At 43.0% G+C, this 18,416-nt stretch overlaps 1 protein-coding gene across 2 annotated transcripts in view; it reads right to left on the bottom strand.

The window, feature by feature from the left end:
- Positions 1–4,694: 4,694 nt before the first annotated feature.
- Positions 4,695–18,416, bottom strand: part of LOC140427843 (E3 ubiquitin-protein ligase DZIP3-like) — a 231,092-nt gene continuing 217,370 nt past the window's right edge. For both annotated transcript variants that reach the window (XM_072513611.1, XM_072513610.1), the window contains exons 23-25: positions 9,551–9,650; positions 8,046–8,141; positions 4,695–5,104 (exon numbers count right to left, since the gene is read on the bottom strand). In XM_072513611.1, coding sequence (XP_072369712.1) covers positions 5,009–5,104; positions 8,046–8,141; positions 9,551–9,650 — 292 coding nt within the window. In that variant the 3' untranslated portion in view covers positions 4,695–5,008. The remainder of the gene's footprint in view (positions 5,105–8,045; positions 8,142–9,550; positions 9,651–18,416) is intronic.

The raw sequence follows: 18,416 nt of genomic DNA, 5'->3' as shown, positions 1-18,416 counted from the left end.
TGAACACCTTGTTTATCCTCCCCGGCTCCGCCCACCACCTCCCCATTCTCTGCCTGCACCCTTAGGCGCCACATGCCACCGCAGCTGGTGGAACAACATGCGGCTCACCTTCTCTCCATACTCATACTGCACCCCCTCGCCTTCCATAGGTTGATAACAGCTGCCCCACCGCTTTGCCTGTTGTCAACCCATCAAACCATTCCTGCAATGTCTTTCTCTCTGCCAACAACTCCTTCGTGGAGGCATCGGAGTATCTCCTATCTACCTCAATTATCTCGCTCCTCCCCCTATCCGTGAGCCTTGAACGAGATCATCTCCTTTCGAACCACCGCCTTCAACGCCTCCCAGAAGGTGGCTGCCGCCACCTTTCCCTTCTGATTAAGCTCCACATAATTCCCAATCGCCAGTCTCACCTTTTCACGGAATGCCTTATCTGCCAAGAGACCAGATTCTAACCTCCATCCCAGCCTCTGCATCTGCCCTGAGCTGAGCCTCCACTCCAACCAATGTGGTCCATGATCTGAAATCACAATTTCTGCATACTCCGCCCCCATCAGCACCGGCCGACTCACCACAGAGACTGATTTTAGTATGCACCTTATACATGTGCGAGAAGAAGGTGTACTCGCTCCCCCGGGTTCCTGAACCTCCACGGGTCGACCATTCCCATAGGCTCCATAAACCCTTCCAACTCCTTCGCCGTGCTCGACCTTCCCATCGACTTGGGGCTCGACCAGTTCCACCTTCGGCTCCATTACACAATTAAAATCTCCGCCCATTATTAGTTGATGCGTATCCAAATCCGGAATCGCCCCCAGTAACCCCTTTACAAACCCAGCATCATCCCAATTAGGCGCATATACATTGACTAACACCACCGGCGTCCCCTCCAGCACCCCACTCACTATCACATACCTTCGTCCTGGGACCCACACTTCCCTGGCCCCCATAAACCCCGTCCACTTGTTCAACAAACTACCCCCCTTGACTTTGAATCAAACCCCGAGTGAAATACTTGCCCACTCATCCCTTCCTCAACCTAACCTGATCCTTCACCTGGAGATACATCTCCTGTAATAAAATCACCTCCGCTCTCAAACTCCTCGGGTGCGTAAAAAACCCGGGACCTTTTGACAGGTCCATTTAGCCCCCCGACATTCCACGTCACGACTATTACCAGAGACTTATGCCTCCAATTCACTCTACTGTCCACCATCAATTCCCACCAGTTCTATTCACTCAATCCCGCCCTGAATCGGGCCCATCCAAGATGGTCCCTCTCTCCGCCCATGACCATGCTCAGCCTCCAGCTCTGCCACGTCACCCACCCCAACCTGGCCACCCCTTGCGACCTCCTCCCCCACCTCACCTCTGTTCAATAGCATTGCTTGCAACTCCCTCCCAAAGACCTCCCTTGCACACCCCCTCACTCCTCCCTCCACCATACCAACCAGAGCCTGTGCAATCGGCCCCTTACCTCCCTGAATACCGACAAAACCAAAAACCCCACCCAAAGGACCCCACCCAACACAACCCTTACATGAAAATAAAAGCACCCTAATTCACAAATTATCTTTTCCCAAAAAACATGACAAAAGATGTGAAGGGGGGGGGGAAAGAGATCCCCCACTTATAAACTTACAACTCCCCAAAGGATTTCCACTCTCCAGCAACAGAAAACAGCCATAACATACAACTTTTGCACACTTAACGTGACCATCGCACACCACCCCTCAGTTCTCCCCAGTTTATGGCCCCTTATAAAGTCGTTCACCTCTGGTGTCTCAAAATAATACTGTTGGCCATCGAATGTAACCCAAAGTCTCGCAGGGTACAGTACCCCAAAAGGATTAATCCGTCGATACAACACAGTCTCAGCCTCTTTGAATCCCGTGCGCCTCTTCGCCAGCTCCACGCCAATGATCTGTTATATCTGGACTCGATTACCCTCCCCTTTGCAGTCTTGTCTCACCCTGGCCCACTTCAGGATCTTCTCCTTACCTACGAACTTGTGCAACCACACAATCACCACCTGCGATTGCTCACCTGCTCTAGGCTTCTGTCCCAAGGACCGGTGGGGCTGATCCACCTCTGGGGCCTTGTCCAGCACCTTCTCCTCCACCAGCTCGGCCAACATCCTCGATACATATTTTGTGATGCTCGTTCCTTCCACACCCTCTGGCAGACCTACAATCCGTATGTTCTGCCGTCTGGACCTATTCTCCGCTCCTTCACCTTCACCCCCAGCGACTTGCATAGATACCCCAGGATCCCCATCTCCTCCTCCAAAGCCACAATCCGATCACTCTGGTCGGACACCACCTTCTGCACCTCACGTATTGTTACCTCTTGCGCATCGAGACACTTCTCCACTCGGTCCAGTGACCCTCGCAGAGGTGCCACTGCTCCCTCAATCATCTTTGACTAGTCGTCGTGCATCTCCTTCCTTTGCTAGCAAAACTCCTCCTTGATGAAGCTCATCAACTGCTCCATCTGAGGTCTTCCCACCGACGGCGACCCTTCCCACTCCGTCATTCTCGAAATTGGTGCTGCACCACAGGTCTCCTCTAACTCTTTAGCCAGCCTTTAACTGCCTTCTGCCGGGTCTGATAGCCAATAGACATGCCAATCCTGGGGAGAACCTCTTCTCCTACACCTCCTGCACCACTTTTCTGCCGAAACTACTCTACTAACGAGTGTCAAGTGCCCAAACCAACGTCTTCGAGCCAGAGCTGCCCTGTGTGTGACCATTAACTCCATGGCCACCTCCGGAACTCCTTGTATCTACATTCCTACTGTCCTTTTTGTTCCATGAGCTATAACATTTCTCTCAAATCTGTGGTGTAGCACCGTATCGAATGCCTTTTGGAGGTCCATGTACACCACATCAACAGCATTTCACTCTATAACCCTCTCTGTTACCTCAAAAAACTCCAGTGAGTTAAACACGATTTTCCCTCAGAAAATGCATGCTGGCTCTTCTTTTTTTAAAATATAAATTTAGAGTACCCAATAATTTGTTTTCCAATTAAGGGGCAATTTAGCGTGGCCAATCCACCTAATCTGCACATCTTTGGGTTGTGGGGGTGAAACCCATGCAGACATGGGGAGAATATGCAAACTCCACACGGACAGTGACCCAGGGCCGGGATTCGAACCCGGGTCCTCAGCGCCGCAGTCCCAGTGCTAATCACTGCGCCACATGCCGCCTCTTCTTAATCAACCTACATTTTTCCATGTGATTATTTACTCTATCCCGAATAATTATTTCTAGAAGCTTTCCCACCACTGAAGTTAAACTGACTGTAATTGCTGGGCTGATCCCAACATTATTTTTGGAATCAGGTCATAATGTTTTCAAGGTCATAATGTTCTTGGATGCTTCTCATCCAGTCCCACTACCTTGTTAAGTTTAAATATTGACAGTTCTTGCAATATCTCTTTATTAATTTTGATCCCTTCCAATGACAGAGTTTCCCTCTCTGTCACCATGTCCTGGGTAACATCTGTTTCCTTGATAAAGAAAGACGCAAAGTATTCATTTAACACATCACCCTGCCTTCATGTGTAAATCCCTTTTTTGGTCCCTTATCGGCCCTACTCCTCCTTTTATGTTGACTGCCAGTCTTTTCTCATAATCCCTCTTTGTTTCTCATATTTGCTTTTGCACCTTCCTTCTGAATTCAGCCTGGTTCTCAATTGTATTTACGACCTGACGCCTATCATAAGCACACTTTTTCTTCTTTACCTTAATTTCTATCTCCTTTTTCATCCAGAGAGCTTTGGATTTGTTGGACCTACATTTTCCCTTTTGAGGGAAAATGCCTTAATTGAACCTGAACCATTTCTTTTTTGAAGGTAGCCTATTGTTCAGCTGCAGTTTTTCCTGCCAACCTTTGGTTCCAGTGTATTCGGCCCAGTTCCGTTCTTGCCCCATTGAAGTCAGCTTTCCTCCAGTTAATTACTCTTACTCTGATTGTTCTGAGCTTGTTCTTTTCTACCGCCATCCCAAACAATGATACAGTAACTATGATGTATTTAATTAAATGCTCTCATTTATAATTAAATGGGATATATCCATAACTATTGTAATTTTCAGACACAATTGTTAACATTCTCCCAGAGGTACCATAAGGTAAACAATTTCAAATTATTCAATATTCATCTGCTAGGATTTTCCCGAATGCTGTTTAAAGTTTTCACAAATTCTGCTACATTGCATTTCTGACTGCATCAACCTGATTGTTTTCCCTCGATTGTTTCAACTGAACTTTCTCACCCTTTCTTGTTTGTAGGCATGACTTGTTATTTTTCTTGTTCTTTCACTCTTCAACTAAGGAAGTGCACTTTGGTCTCCTGTTTAAAAAAATACTTTCTCAGTTGGTAAATGCACTTCTGAGCGTAATTGAGACAGGCAGATCTCACATTCAAATCTCCAGTTACAGGGAGGAAGAAAAAACAATTCTGCTAAGAGTGCTGTCGCCTGAATGCTAACTAACCTGTGATCCCTGCTGGAAGTGCCTGGATGTCAGAGGGGGGAGGTATGCATAACTGAGGCTGTAGTGTAAAGGAGACTGATACTCTGTAAAATAAAATAAAGATCTACTTATAATAATAATAATCACTTATTGTCACAAGTAGGCTTCAATGAAGTTATTGTAGAAGATAGAAAAACATGACGTTTCACAAGGGAGTAATGCAAATCAAAAATGTTTATTTACCTCCTGATTCCAACATTAGACATTAGAAGCAGAATATAATGATTTTTACAGCAATCACATGAAAATAAATATACACATGTCAAAAGAAAATTTGACGTCATTAATGGTTAACTGTAGTTAAAGAGAACTTTGTGAAGAGAGATCACTAAAATATTTCAAACATGAGATTCTGTACAATCAGTATTTGAATATTATTCTGATTGTTTATTACAAATATAGGTTCATTATCCAATGTTTACATTGTTGCTTGAAAGTCCAGTTGTCTAATAGTACTAAAAGAAAGAACCTTATTTCTTTGAAAGTTGTGGATAGTCCTCTGGCTTTAGTACAAGAATCCTGCAAATAGGGCATGTGCTTTGTTCCTTCAGCCAGTAATCAATACACTGAAAAGAAAAATATAATAGTTCAGATATTAAGTGGCAAGGCAGAAAACTCTCGATAATAGATTGCTAGATGATAGAGAAAAATGTACAATTTAAAACCAATTAAAAAATTTAAAATTTAGGATCATACACTTTGATATCTGTCATTGCAGTAAATTAGGGAATGCATCTTTGAGTTACAGTGGGGTGATTTAATGAACTATTCTGCATTGTGGGTGAGTTATATTTTCCAAGAAAACTGGGTTACCAGCACCACTGATTACATAACTTGTCCGGAAATAAACATCTATGACATAAACAGCAATCTTTAGGTTTTGACCAATAAACAGTATTGGGTGCTATTAAAATTTACCTATAAAATTTACAAATTGAGAAAAAATAATGTGTTGTTTTCCATTTATTTCAAGATATATGTTGTTTCTGCCTCCTCTCCAGTTTTAATTTTTGCACTGTTCATTCGCAACATTATGCCAATATAACAATATCAACTTATTTACTATTACATGTCAGAGTTAGCATATCTTCTGTATATACAAAAGGAACTAATTTTTTAAAATTCTGAATCCCGAGAGTTTCTGTGCTGATTATGTAGAAAAGGTTTCTTGGCCCAATTTTCATTGCAGAAAACACATCTTTACACCATCAATAAAAATAGATTGTATTAAAAATAATTTATTACTTAAAAGAACACAAAAATGCTGTGAACATGTGATTGTGTGTTTCAATCTTATTTTGCATCCTTGGGGTTCTCTCGCAGCATTACTCAGGGAAAACCCCCAAGTGCAGCCATGTTATTCTGGGCAAGGGGCTGGGAAATAAAATGACAATTTTTTAATAATATGAGCTCAAGTAAGCAGTTAGAACGACAATACTTATAAAGTATTTAAATATTCAGATCAGGATCTCGCTCAGTGAGGGAAAAGTCCAGATCTCGCCGTGCCGAGCGAGTCGGGTGATTTGCGAATGGCCTGGTGATTTGGGGTTTGCGTGCGATTCATCCGTTGCGCCCGGATCCACACCGGGTGCAATGGGGTTGATGAATCATACCCTAGTACTTTGCATTTGTACTGGTGTAGCCTTTGGTTTAATAAAAGTTGAACTTTTACCAACTGGATTTCTTATTTTCCCAGTTGGAGAATAATGTAAGATGATGGTGGAGCGGTAATGTCACTGGGCTAGTAATTCAGAGGCCAGGGGGGCATGGGTTCAAATCCCATCACGGCAGCAAAGTGGCAAATGGCATTCAGTCCAGAAAGTGTGAGGTAATGCTTTAGGGGAGGGCAAACAAAGTTAGGAAATATATAATAAATAGGAGGATTTTGGGAGGAATTGAAGAAGTGAGAGATCCTGGATTGCATGTCCACAGATCCCTGGTGACCTGATAGTTGGATAAGGTGGCAAAGAAAACATATGGAATGTGTTCCTTTATTGGATGAGATATTGAAGACAAAAGCAGGGATGTAATGCTGGAACTGTATAAAACGCTGGTTAGGCCACAGTGAAATGTTGTGGTTCTAGTCACCATATTGCAGGGAGAACAGAATTACACTGGAGATGGTACAAGAGGAGATTTACAATAATGTTTCCAGGGCTTGAAAACTGCAGCTATTAGAAAAGATTGGATGGGCTGGGGTTGTTTTTTGTTGAACAGAGGCGGCGGAGGGGTGACTTAATTGAAGTGTACAGGATTATGAGGCCTAGATAAGAGTAGACAGGACTGCCTGGTTTCCTCTAGTGGAGAGGTCAATTACCAGTAGGCAGAGAATTAAGGTGATTGGTAGGAGGACTAGAGGCAACATGTTGAAAAACGTCTTCACCCAGAGGGTGGTGGGTATCTGGAATTCGCTGCCTGGTTTGGTTGTGGAGGCAGAAACCATCAACTCATTTACTAGCTTCCTGAATTTGCACTTGAAGTGCCATAACCTGCAAGGCTACGGACCAGGTGCTAAAAGGCAGGATTAGAATGGATGGCCAGTTTTTTATTTTTTGGCCACCACAGCCACAATTGGCTGAATAGCCTCTTTCTGTGCCATAACGTTTCTATAGTTGACTTTTAATTGTCCTCGGAAAGGCCCAGCAAGCCACATCATTCAAAGGCCATCTGGGATGGACAACGAATATTGGCCTTGCTGGCAACACCCACATGCCATGAAAGAAAAAATAAATAAATCACTTTTTAAAATTTAAGGTCTATTTTTAAACCATTGTTATTTAACCAACAGCATTACTTCTAAATTAGCTGAGGTGTGCACAGGCAATAGTTTGGTGAACGCAAGAATTAGGAGAGACCTGACATTGGCCAAAACGTTCAGTTGGGCAGTGCTCATTTTGTGCTACTTAATCAATGTAGATCCATTGAACAGCAAATGTTCTATAAAGATTGGAGACAGATTTTAAGATTTTAAAGTTCTTCTCAGACAAGTCGTCTGCAGTTGTTTAGATATAGAGAAAACAGTACATTTCAAACTTTTAGCACAATCAAAATTGCAGCAATTTTGACTGGGTGTATGAAATCTCTAACTTTAACAAATTCATATGAAAAGTCAATGCATGTAATGCTCTAAATTGCACATACAGTGGGAGAGGAACAATGAAAAAATACCTGTCTACAAACAGACACTGTAAAATCATTCTAGATTCTAGGCGGAACTGTCACCTACTTGAGTAGCAACACTAGTAATTTCCCATTATGTTGTTTGTGGTATGATGTGAGGTGGAACAATGGGAAATTCATGTACTTGCATCAATGATAAACAACATTTGTACTTGGTCCAGAATATGTGTCTTGGAGGAGGTGATTATTTCAGCCGTTGAATTTTTGAGGCAGGTATAAATTAATTTAGCATGCATTTTTACTTAAAGAACCGTAGTCTAGATAATAATCAGTACTTGACAAGATCAGAATAGCTGGACAGAAGAAAAGCTATAAATGCGCTCCAACCTTTTTGTGGAAAATATGTTTACAATCCAGCTCATAGCAATCCTTTGGAGGTATTAATTCCTCATGGCAAATGACGCAAGGGTCTTCCTCAATACTCTTGGGCACAAAAATATAAAATTACAATGGATGAAAATGTTATGAATCTGGCTATAAAATATTTTGAAGTTCACACTGCATGCACTTAAAGTTTTAATCCTAGATCTGAACCAGAATTGCTGTGCAACAAACATAAGATTTTGCCCTTGAGTAAGGAAGTTATTATCAGAGAGGGAATTTGTTAAATTGTTAAGTATGTTATTCAGGCATATTAGTTGGGATTTTCCACTTCCGTTTGGCAGCAAGAGTGGATAAAATCACGAGAAGGCCTTAGTTGCGTTTCACGCCAATGTAAATGCAAGACTTGATCATCCCGCCAACAGACCTTTTTAAAAAATTCATTTACGGATGTGGGCGCTGCTGGCTAGGCCAGAATTTATTGCCCATTCCTAGCTGCCCTTCAAAAGGTGGTGATGAGCTGCCTTCTTGAACTGCTGCAGTCCCTGAGGTGTTGGTATATCCATTGTGCTGTTAGGGAGGGAGTCCCAGGATTTTGACCCATCGACATTGAAGGAACGACGATTTATTTCCAAGTCGGGTTGGGGAGTGACTTGGGGGGAAACTCCAGGTAGTGGGGTTCCCAGGTATCTGCTGACCTCTAACGTCTAGATGGCAGTGGTTGTGGGTTTGGAAGGTGCTGCTTAACGAACTGTGGCAATACTGGAGACAATGCTCATTGTGTGAAGTAATATTCTTTTTTCCTCCCTCGGTTTTCTCTTATTTCACTTCCCATCTTTTCTGAAGGCAGTGCTCAAACTGTAGAACAACTTAATAGGGACATACAGTTCTGAAGTAATCTGCCAAAGTGGTGATTTTTCACACATTGGATACAAATGAATCTTGGATGTCGTAGTAATCTCAATGGTACATACATAGCCTACCCTGTATAAATCCCACCAGATGCCCAGTTCTATTAAAGTAGGTGAAACTGAATATCTGGTGGTTTAGATAACAGAGAGACCATGCACTCCCACCCACCCGGCATTGCCGTTAAAATAAACTTTTACTCAGTGCTGTAGGTCTTTTACCATTAAGTAAACTCCAATACTGCCCTCACCTGACGTGAACATATACATTTTCGAGCTTGGGCCACCAGACGACAATCAGCAGCAGGGATTGTGGCTGATTTTCCTCTCCCCTACCAGGGACTCTGAGACCATGTGCAGTCTCTGCTGTTGTCCCTAGAGATCAGCTTAAATCAGTGCAGGCCTTAGTGGCGTGCAAGAGGCAGCACCATACTGAGGTCCACTTGTCACTCAGTCTTCACCCTGAAGACCCTTCTCATTAAAAAAATTATTTTAAAACACATTGATTGTCTGCTGCAAAGGAGTGCATTAAAGATATTGTAGATCAGTTATTTCAGTAACCATATTATAGAAATACAATCCATATCGGATTTCCTTTTATACCTCCTGTTTCACAAACTGCTTAGAGGCTTTTTGATTTTCAATTCCTAGCCATAATTCCTGCTCAATTTGCCCTTGATCAACAAAGCTGCTTAATTCCGACCTACAAGAAAAATGACAGAGTTACACAATACTATACAACAGTGGTCTAGACATTCAGATGTGCCCATTTTATGCAAGTACTTATCTCAAGGTGCACTCGATATTGACCCTTGAGCATTATTACCATTGAGTTGGCAAGCTGGGGACAGCATCATGCAGTTTGCAGGAGAAGTGGGACTAAAGGCTGGGCAGGCACAAGATCAGTGGCAGTCTGCAGATAAGACTTGAATGGAGGACAATCAAGGTGGTGAGTAATAACTGTTAGAAATGAAGAGTCTAAAGTTCTTGTTCCTTTTCACCAAAACCCATTTATTTCATTTCCACAGCCTCTGCACACACAACTCTTGCACAAAACCACCTGACAGAGGTCACCTGAAGCCCCTTTACATATCAGCGTCAATTAATGGATACTTAACATAAATGAGACAACTATTTGCAATGTCTCTTAACCCATTACTTAACAGTCTCCCCTTCCTTGGAGAAAAAAAAAATTAGGTGTAAACAAAATTTCAAGAAACTCAAAAACACACACATGATGTCCCCCCCCCTTTTTTATTTGTTTGGACGAGAAAGAAAAAAAAGTCACAGAAACAAGCGCCCTTCATTAACAATATCCAAAAGTTTCTGTGAACTCACCCCTCTTTTCGTAAAACAGTCTGACAGTTGATAGCTCCTGTCGACCCATTTAATTTTTGTTATTTCCCCTCCGTCCAACATCTGCTTCAAACTTGCGATGTCTATCCATAACCTCTTTTCATTGACACTTTTTGTAGAGTGCACATTTTCCCATAGGGATTTGTCAATGTGACAGTCAATAGGTACATTACCCAAATCCCCCAATCCCAAAATTTGTCAATATCATACTTATATAAAAAGCCGTATCCACCGCCTCTACAAGGCTTAACGTCTCAGCAGCCGAAGTGCTTTTTACCACTCTCCTTATTTTCTTTGTTTCCCACACAAGTGGGCAACATTTACCATTGTTCCCCAAAAGGAAAATTATAAAACCTCCTGCGCTTGAAACCCCATCACATAAATTGACGCATCACTAGAAACTATGAGTTTCAAGTGCTTAAGGTCACCTAAAACCGGGAACTTCAAAACACACTCCTGCATTTTGTTTGGCCAACGCTTTATTTGCTCTTATTATGTCTTCCACTTTGGGATAATTCATTTTTTTTGTACTCAACTCTAAGACATCAAAACTCACATCCGGTCTAGTCTGTCTACCTAACCAGTTCAGTTGCTCAATTAAATTATCGACATGCATCATAAAAATGCCAGAAAGATTTCCTTTATAGTGCCAGTAAAACATTGCAGGATCTGCTTTCAACTGGCAACAGCCTAACTTTAACAAAACTGTACGAAAAATACCAGACTCTAGATGCATCATTTAATCCATATATACATTTGTTCAACTTCCAGAGTACGCCTTCTGTGTTAGCTGCTTCTTTAGGAGGACGGAGAAAAATGTCTCTCTGGAGCTGATGCCCCTGCAAAAAGGCAGCTTTTATATCTATAGATTTGCATTCCCATGCCTTTGTGGCTAATAGAGCCAAGATCTTTAAAATAACCTTTCCTGCTGTAGGTGAATCTACCCTTAAATCCTGATCTTCTAAGTTTTCTTCAAATCCTCTTGCCACGAGCCTGGCCTTTGCCTTATAAGTTCCATCCGGAAGAACCTTTTCCGTGCAAATCCATCTGTGGGATTGAGCTCTTTGTCCCCTATCTGGTACTTCCGTGTATACCCCAAATTCACTCCAACTATGCAATTCTTGCTGTTTAGCTTCTTTGATAACTTTTTCATCTAATTTATTTGAAGCCACCAAAATCTCACGTGCATGTGGGCGTCTACTCCTATTAGTATTCGTAGTCTTACTCATGTTCCGAGATCTTGACAAACTACGTCCCCTCTCCCGCCTGGTATCTCGTTCTGTACTGCTACTGCTTGATCTTTCCCTTCTGCTGTGGGATGTCCTTTCAATAGTTCTCGACCTTTTCCTGCGGACCTGTTCACTATCCGATGTACTATCTGAACTGGCACTGTGTTTCTGTGCCCTCCATTTTTTGAACTTCGTTTTCCCAATCCATTGTCTTGACTCCTTCCCTTGAATGCTGTACATTCAACCAATGTTTATACTTTCCAGTGGCCTTCCCTGCTCTACTAATAACAGTTGCATCCTTCCATTGACTAGACCCTTCAGGCAAGTATGTCACTTTTGTACCAACTTTTGGCAGGTGCCCTTTCGGAAAAATGGCCGGTTTTAATTCACCAGAAGTGTTGTGTTCCTCCACAGAAACCCTGTCTATATCAGTTAATTGGTCCTCATAGTTCTGTAACACATGCGTACCAGATGACTCTGGTTCCTCGTCATGTCTGTCTGCTCTATCTAAATTTGAAAATTAGTAATCTGTACCCATTATCCTTGATGAATGGACCCTAACAGTTTGATTACCATGTTGCAAAATAATAGTTTTGCCATCTATGCCGATGATCTTCACTGGGCCTTTCCATTCATTAGAACTGTCTCTCTTATCGTATACCATGTCTCCTTGCTGAAAAACTGCATCTGATGGCCGTACGTTATGTCTTAAAGCTCTGCGAATTCTTTCAGAGACTTCTGCTTCCAAAAAAGCTTTTCTACTGCTATGTAATGCATTTAAATGTTCAGCAAAACTAGAGCTAATTGTAGTCCCCTCCCAAGCTGGAGGCTGGTCATCCAAAATGGATGGAATTTTAGGATTTCTACCAAACACTAATTGTTAAGGACTATAGTCCCCAACCATCTGCAATGAATTCTTTGCATGTACTGCCCATGCTAAAGCTGAATTTAGCCTGCAATTTGGTCGATCTGCCAAAATTTACCGAAGCATGTCATCGATGACAGCATGATTTGTTTCACAGATACCATTACTAAATGGGCTTTCTGCAGCCGTATTCATAACTCTAATATTCATGTTTTCATACATATCCCTAAACTCATCATTAGCAAATTCTCCCCCATTGTCTGTAAGGAATTTTGCCGGTGGACCCATTCCTGTCCCTATCCATTTTTCCACGATTTGATCCAGAATTACTCCCTTTTCTTTACTTCGTACAATCGTTGATTGACTAAATCTGGTTGATAAATCTACAAAATGCTAAATAAATATATTACTTGCTTTATCCCAGATCTTAAGGTCCATGGCCACAATGTCGTTAAAATCCCTGGCCAAAGGTAGGGTTACTATCGGTCGTGCTGGTGTCCTTCTGTACTTCCTACAAACTTTACAGCGGTCACTAACCTGTTCTATCAGTTTAGTATAGTCGTCATCCCTTACCCCTGCATCCTTTAATAACATTTTCAGCCTCCGAGGAGACGGATGTGCAAATTGTCTATGCAGTTTTAATACCACAAGCTTTTTATCAGCTAAAGTCCCATTTTCAACTGCCATTAACACATCCTTAACCACTCTACTTGAAAAATTATTTGTCAGTAATGGAATACAATAGTGTCCCGACTGTGTACATTGTAAGTCCACAGTCTTTCCAAAAACTGTTGCCTTATCCTGTTCCATATCTAGTTTCATGTGTGCTTTCTTCATCGATAGTCTGCTCAAAAGCAAAGGTATCTCACTTGATACAACATCCGTGCTAATGAAATGATTCACTCCGGCAATATTGCAAGGGATCACCACTCTTTTCAGCGACTTCAGAGTATTATCGTCCCCAAACCTGAAACTTGCGGAACTTTCAAATTCCTTAACCTTGTTACGATTTTCAGCATTCAAAGAGTCCAGGTAACATTTTAACCAGTCAATTCCACACACAGTAGATGTGCAGCCACTGTCCAATACAGCACAGTTGAAGGATTCTGCAACCAACACCCTCATTACCGGCGTAAAACTGCTCGTCAATAGGACAATGCCTTCTTTCTGGTCACTATCTTTTTCCTCTTCTGACTCTTCCGTGTCATGTGTCGCTTCCAACACTCTATCATAACGAGTTGGACAGTTGAAAGCATAATGGTATTGAGAGTCACATCGAAAACATCGATTTATCATGCCCCGTGCATTTCTGGGGTTCATGTTCCTATTGTAGGTTCTAACTGGGTTTCTGTCTTCATAATTTCCTGGTCTTGGTCTCCGTCTATAGTCTTGAGCCCTGTTCGTAGCCAGACGATTTCGCCATCCTGTTACTAGTGTATCTTACATATTCTGCCTTATTGCAGGCTGACCTATTTGGGTCATCAGAGCCATCGGAATCGAATGTTTCCCCAGAAACTTTTGTAAAGATTTGTTATCTGTTCGAATAAGGTATCCTTATCAGTAAACTGAACTCCTGTCAAAACCAGGAGCCTATCCATGTTGCTCACTCTACCACAGTCAAGTAATTTAAAGGCCAACACAGACTGTGGAAATTCCAGATTGTGTTTCTGCAGCCTTTTATATAGTCAGTCAAATTCCATTATATAGTCTTCCATGGAGATATCCTCCATTTTCCGGAACTTATCAAAATCCGACCATGCTTCATACGCACTTAACTAGTCATCTTTCTTATAAATCTTATCCATATAATATAATAAAGTCTCCAGACCTTCTTCTGAGTCTAACTCTTCCAATTCCAGCTCAGAAAGCACTTTGTTTCGGATTTTACTGCCATGTGGTAGAGAAAGAGCCAATGCCATACCTTGTTTTCTCTTTCCCAAAGCAGTTACTTTAGTCCATATAACTACTGCACGTCTACATTTGTCGTACGATTCCCTTTCAGAAAATAAGGGAGGATAATCATATCCAGCCATCTTTATCCTTGGTTCAGCCATGTATCTTTTTTCTCCACTTCTCACTCACTCCTTAGTTTGATCAGGAAAAGTTGTATCTTTCAAACCTTCACATTTGCACAGCAACCATCCTCCGCTACCATTGTTAGACGTTTTAGTTGCTGTGACATGAAGAGTCTAAAGTTCTTGTTCCTTTTCACCAAAACCCATTCATTTCACTTCCACAGCCTCTGCACAAAACTCTTAACACACAACCTGACAGAGGCCACCTGAAGCCCCTTTACATATCAGTGTCAATTAATGGATACTTAACATAAATGAGACAACTAATTGCAATGTCTCTTAACCCATTACTTAACAATAACTGAGGGTGTTTGGTCGCTTGGAGGAAGGCAGGGCAGGACACAGTGGCCACAGCAGTCTGCGTCCTTTGAGTTTGCCCTCAGAATGAGTAATCCTGCTTCACGTTCAGTGAAGTATGTTTATAGTACCATACCTTGTTGGTGTCACCTAATGGAAAGTCTCTACCTGTTCTCCACAGGTAGCTCATTTTTTACTGAGTGCAGCTGGCACCAACTTCCTCAGGGCAAACCAATCTTCCAATGCTGGTCTCAAAGCTGGTAGTAAGTGATGGCTGCATCTTTGCAAGCACAAAGGACCGAATATTTATTTCAGGCATAGGCACTGTATGCTTATTTTTGGCTGTTAATAATATGGCAGGCATGCGCTTCCAATTTGTAATGAGCTTATTCTTTCTGATCACCATAGTGGAGACTTAGGCAGCTGTTTAACTACAACCCCCCAAAAAGATTGCACTGCCACATTTTGATACCATAGCATCTAATTAAGTAAGAAAGCTGCAACCAGATTAAAGTGGCAATTTTCCTTTTCCAATACCATGCATCATTATAGCCTTTGCTGAGTAGCACTGTTAATTTACGAGCAATTTATGTTGTGAAGTTAAACAAGCTAAGAAACACTCTAATTCATTCCACTTTGGAACCTTATTACAGATGAGAAATATTACCTGTTACCTGTTTTCCTCCCTCTCCCTTTTCGAATAAAAGTGTTATATTGGCAGTTTTTCAATCCTCTGGGACTTTTCCAGAATTTAAGGCTTCTTGGAAGATTATTACCAGTACATCCACTGTCTCTGTAGCTGCTTCCTTTAATATTCTAGGATGCAACCCATCAGATCCAGAGGACTTATCGATCTTTAGCCCCATTAGTTTTCCAAGTACTCTTTCCCTACTGATAATTATTATATTTACTTCTGCTCGCTGTTTTCAATCTCCCAACTGCCTCTGCACTCACGCTGTTTTCAATCTCCCGACCGTCTCTCTATTCGCATTGTTTTCAATCTCCTGATTATCTCTCAACTCGCTGTTTACATCTCCAACTGCCTATCCACTCGCGCTGTTTTCAATCTCCCAACTGCCTATCCACTCGTGCTGTTTTTAATATCCTGACTGTCTCTCTACTCGTGCTATTTTCAATCTCCCGACTGTCTCTTTACTCGCACTGTTTTCAATCTCCCGACTGTCTCTCTACTCATCCTGTTTTCAATCTCCCGACCGACTCTCTACTCGCTGTGTTTTCAATCTCCCGACTGTCCCTCTACTTGCCCTATTTTCAAGCTCCCGACTGTCCCTCTACTCACGCTGCTTTTAATCTCCCGACTGCCTGTCTACTCGTCGTGTTTTCAATCTCCCGACTGTCTCTCTACACGTCCTGTTTTCAATCTCCCGACTGTCTCTCCACTCGACCTGTTTTCAATCTCCCGACTGTCCCTCTGCTCACGCTGTTTTCAATCTCCCGGCCGTGTCTCTCCTCGCCCTGTTTTCAATCTCCCGAGTGTCCCTCTACTCACGCTCTTTTCAATCTCCCGACTGTCTTTCTACTCACCTTGATTTCAATCTCCCGACTGTCTCTCTACTCGCTGTTTTGAATCTCCCGACCGTCTCTCTACTCGCCCTGTTTTCAATCTCCCGCCTACCTCTGCACTCGCCCTGTTTTCAATCTCCCGACTACCTCTGCACTCGTGCTGTTTTCAATCTCCCGACTGCCTCTGCACTCACCCTGTTTTCAATCTCCTGACTGCCTCTGCACTCGCGCTGTTTTCAATCTCCCGACTGCCTCTGCACTCACCCTGTTTTCAATCTCCTGACTGCCTCTGCACTCACCCTGTTTTCAATCTCCTGACTGCCTCTGCACTCGCCCTGTTTTCAATCTCCCGACTGCCTCTAACTCGCCCTGTTTTCAATCTCCCGACTGCCTCTAACTCGCCCTGTTTTCAATCTCCGACTGCCTCCGCACTCACCCTGTTTTCAATCTCCCGACTACCTCTGCACTCGCCCGGTTTTCAATCTCCGACTGCCTCTGCACTCGCCCTGTTTTCAATCTCCCGACTACCTCTACACTCGCCCTGTTTTCAATCTCCCGGCTGCCTCTAACTCGCCCCGTTATCAATCTCCCGACTGCCTCTGCACTCGCCCTGTTTTCAATCTCCCGACTGCCTCTGCACTCGCCCTGTTTTCAATCTCCCGACTGCCTCTGCACTCGCCCTGTTTTCAATCTCCCGACTACCTCTACACTCGCCCTGTTTTCAATCTCCCGGCTGCCTCTAACTCGCCCTGTTATCAATCTCCCGGCTGCCTCTGCACTCGCCCTGTTTTCAATCTCCCGACTGCCTCTGCACTCGCCCTGTTTTCAATCTCCCGACTGCCTCTAACTCGCCCTGTTTTCAATCTCCCGACTGCCTCTGCACTCGCCCTGTTTTCAATCTCCCGACTGCCTCTAACTCGCCCCGTTATCAATCTCCCGACTGCCTCTGCACTCACCCTGTTTTCAATCTCCCGACTGCCTCTGCACTCGCCCTGTTTTCAATCTCCCGACTGTCTCTTACTCGCCCTGTTATCAATCTCCCGGCTGCCTCTGCACTCGCCCTGTTTTCAATCTCCCGACTGCCTTACTCACCCTGTTTACATCTCCCAACTGCCTTTACTCGCCCTGTTTTCAATCTACCAACTGCCTCTACACTCACGTTATTTTCAATCTCCTGATTGTCTCTCCATTCGTGCTGTTTTTAATCTGCTAACTGCCTCTCCTCTCGTGTGGTTTTCATTCTCATTCGTCCCTAATTTGTTTCCTGTTATAAATAATTAGCACCCTTTTACTATACATGTGGTTGAAATTTACATTAGTGCTATCAAACAAAAACAGCGAGCAGAAGAAAAAACATTCAAAAAAAGAGATTGTAGTTTATTTACACTGCAGTGACCAGCGTAATGTTTAAATAACCCGAGCTGCCCCATTGTACCGAGGCGGCAGATACTTCCAGAAGGCATTTGGTAAGGTGCCGCATAAAAGACTGATCCAGAAGGTGAGATCGCAGGGTTTGTGTGGTAGAGAATTCAATTGGATTGAGGATTGGCTGACTGACAGAAAGCAGAAGGTCGGATAAATGGGTCCTTATCTAGCTGGTGAACTGTAACTAGTGGGGTCCGCAGGGGTCAGTCCTCGTACCTCTACTGCTTACAATCTATATAATGATCTGCAAGCAAGAACAGAGTGCAACACAGTAAAATCTGAGGAGAATACTAAAATAGGTGGGAAAGCCGGCAGTGAAGAGGAGATAAAGATTTTACAGACGGATATAGATAGGCTAGGAAAATGGGCCAAAGTCTGGCAGATGGAGTTTAACGTAGATGAAATGAAAATGAAATGGAAATCGCTTATTGTCACAAATAGGCTTCAAATGAGGTTACTGTGAAAAACCACTAGTCTCCACATTCCGGCGCCTGTTCGGGGAGGCTGGTACGGGAATTGAACTGTGCTGCTGGCCTGCCTTGGTCTGCTTTCAAAGCCAGCGATTTAGCCCTGTGCTAAACCAGCCTCAGTGTGAGGTTATCCACTTTGGCCGAAAAAAATAGAAAAGCAAGTTATTATCTAAATGGAAAGCAGATTTGAGATGAGCCCGGGCAGAGGGATCTGGGTGTCTTTGTTTA

The sequence above is a fragment of the Scyliorhinus torazame genome, chromosome 8 (genome assembly GCF_047496885.1).
Source record: "Scyliorhinus torazame isolate Kashiwa2021f chromosome 8, sScyTor2.1, whole genome shotgun sequence".
Lineage (NCBI taxonomy): Eukaryota > Metazoa > Chordata > Chondrichthyes > Carcharhiniformes > Scyliorhinidae > Scyliorhinus > Scyliorhinus torazame.
The sequence above is the reverse complement of the archived record's forward strand: the minus strand, read 5'-3'. Positions and strand labels throughout refer to the sequence as shown.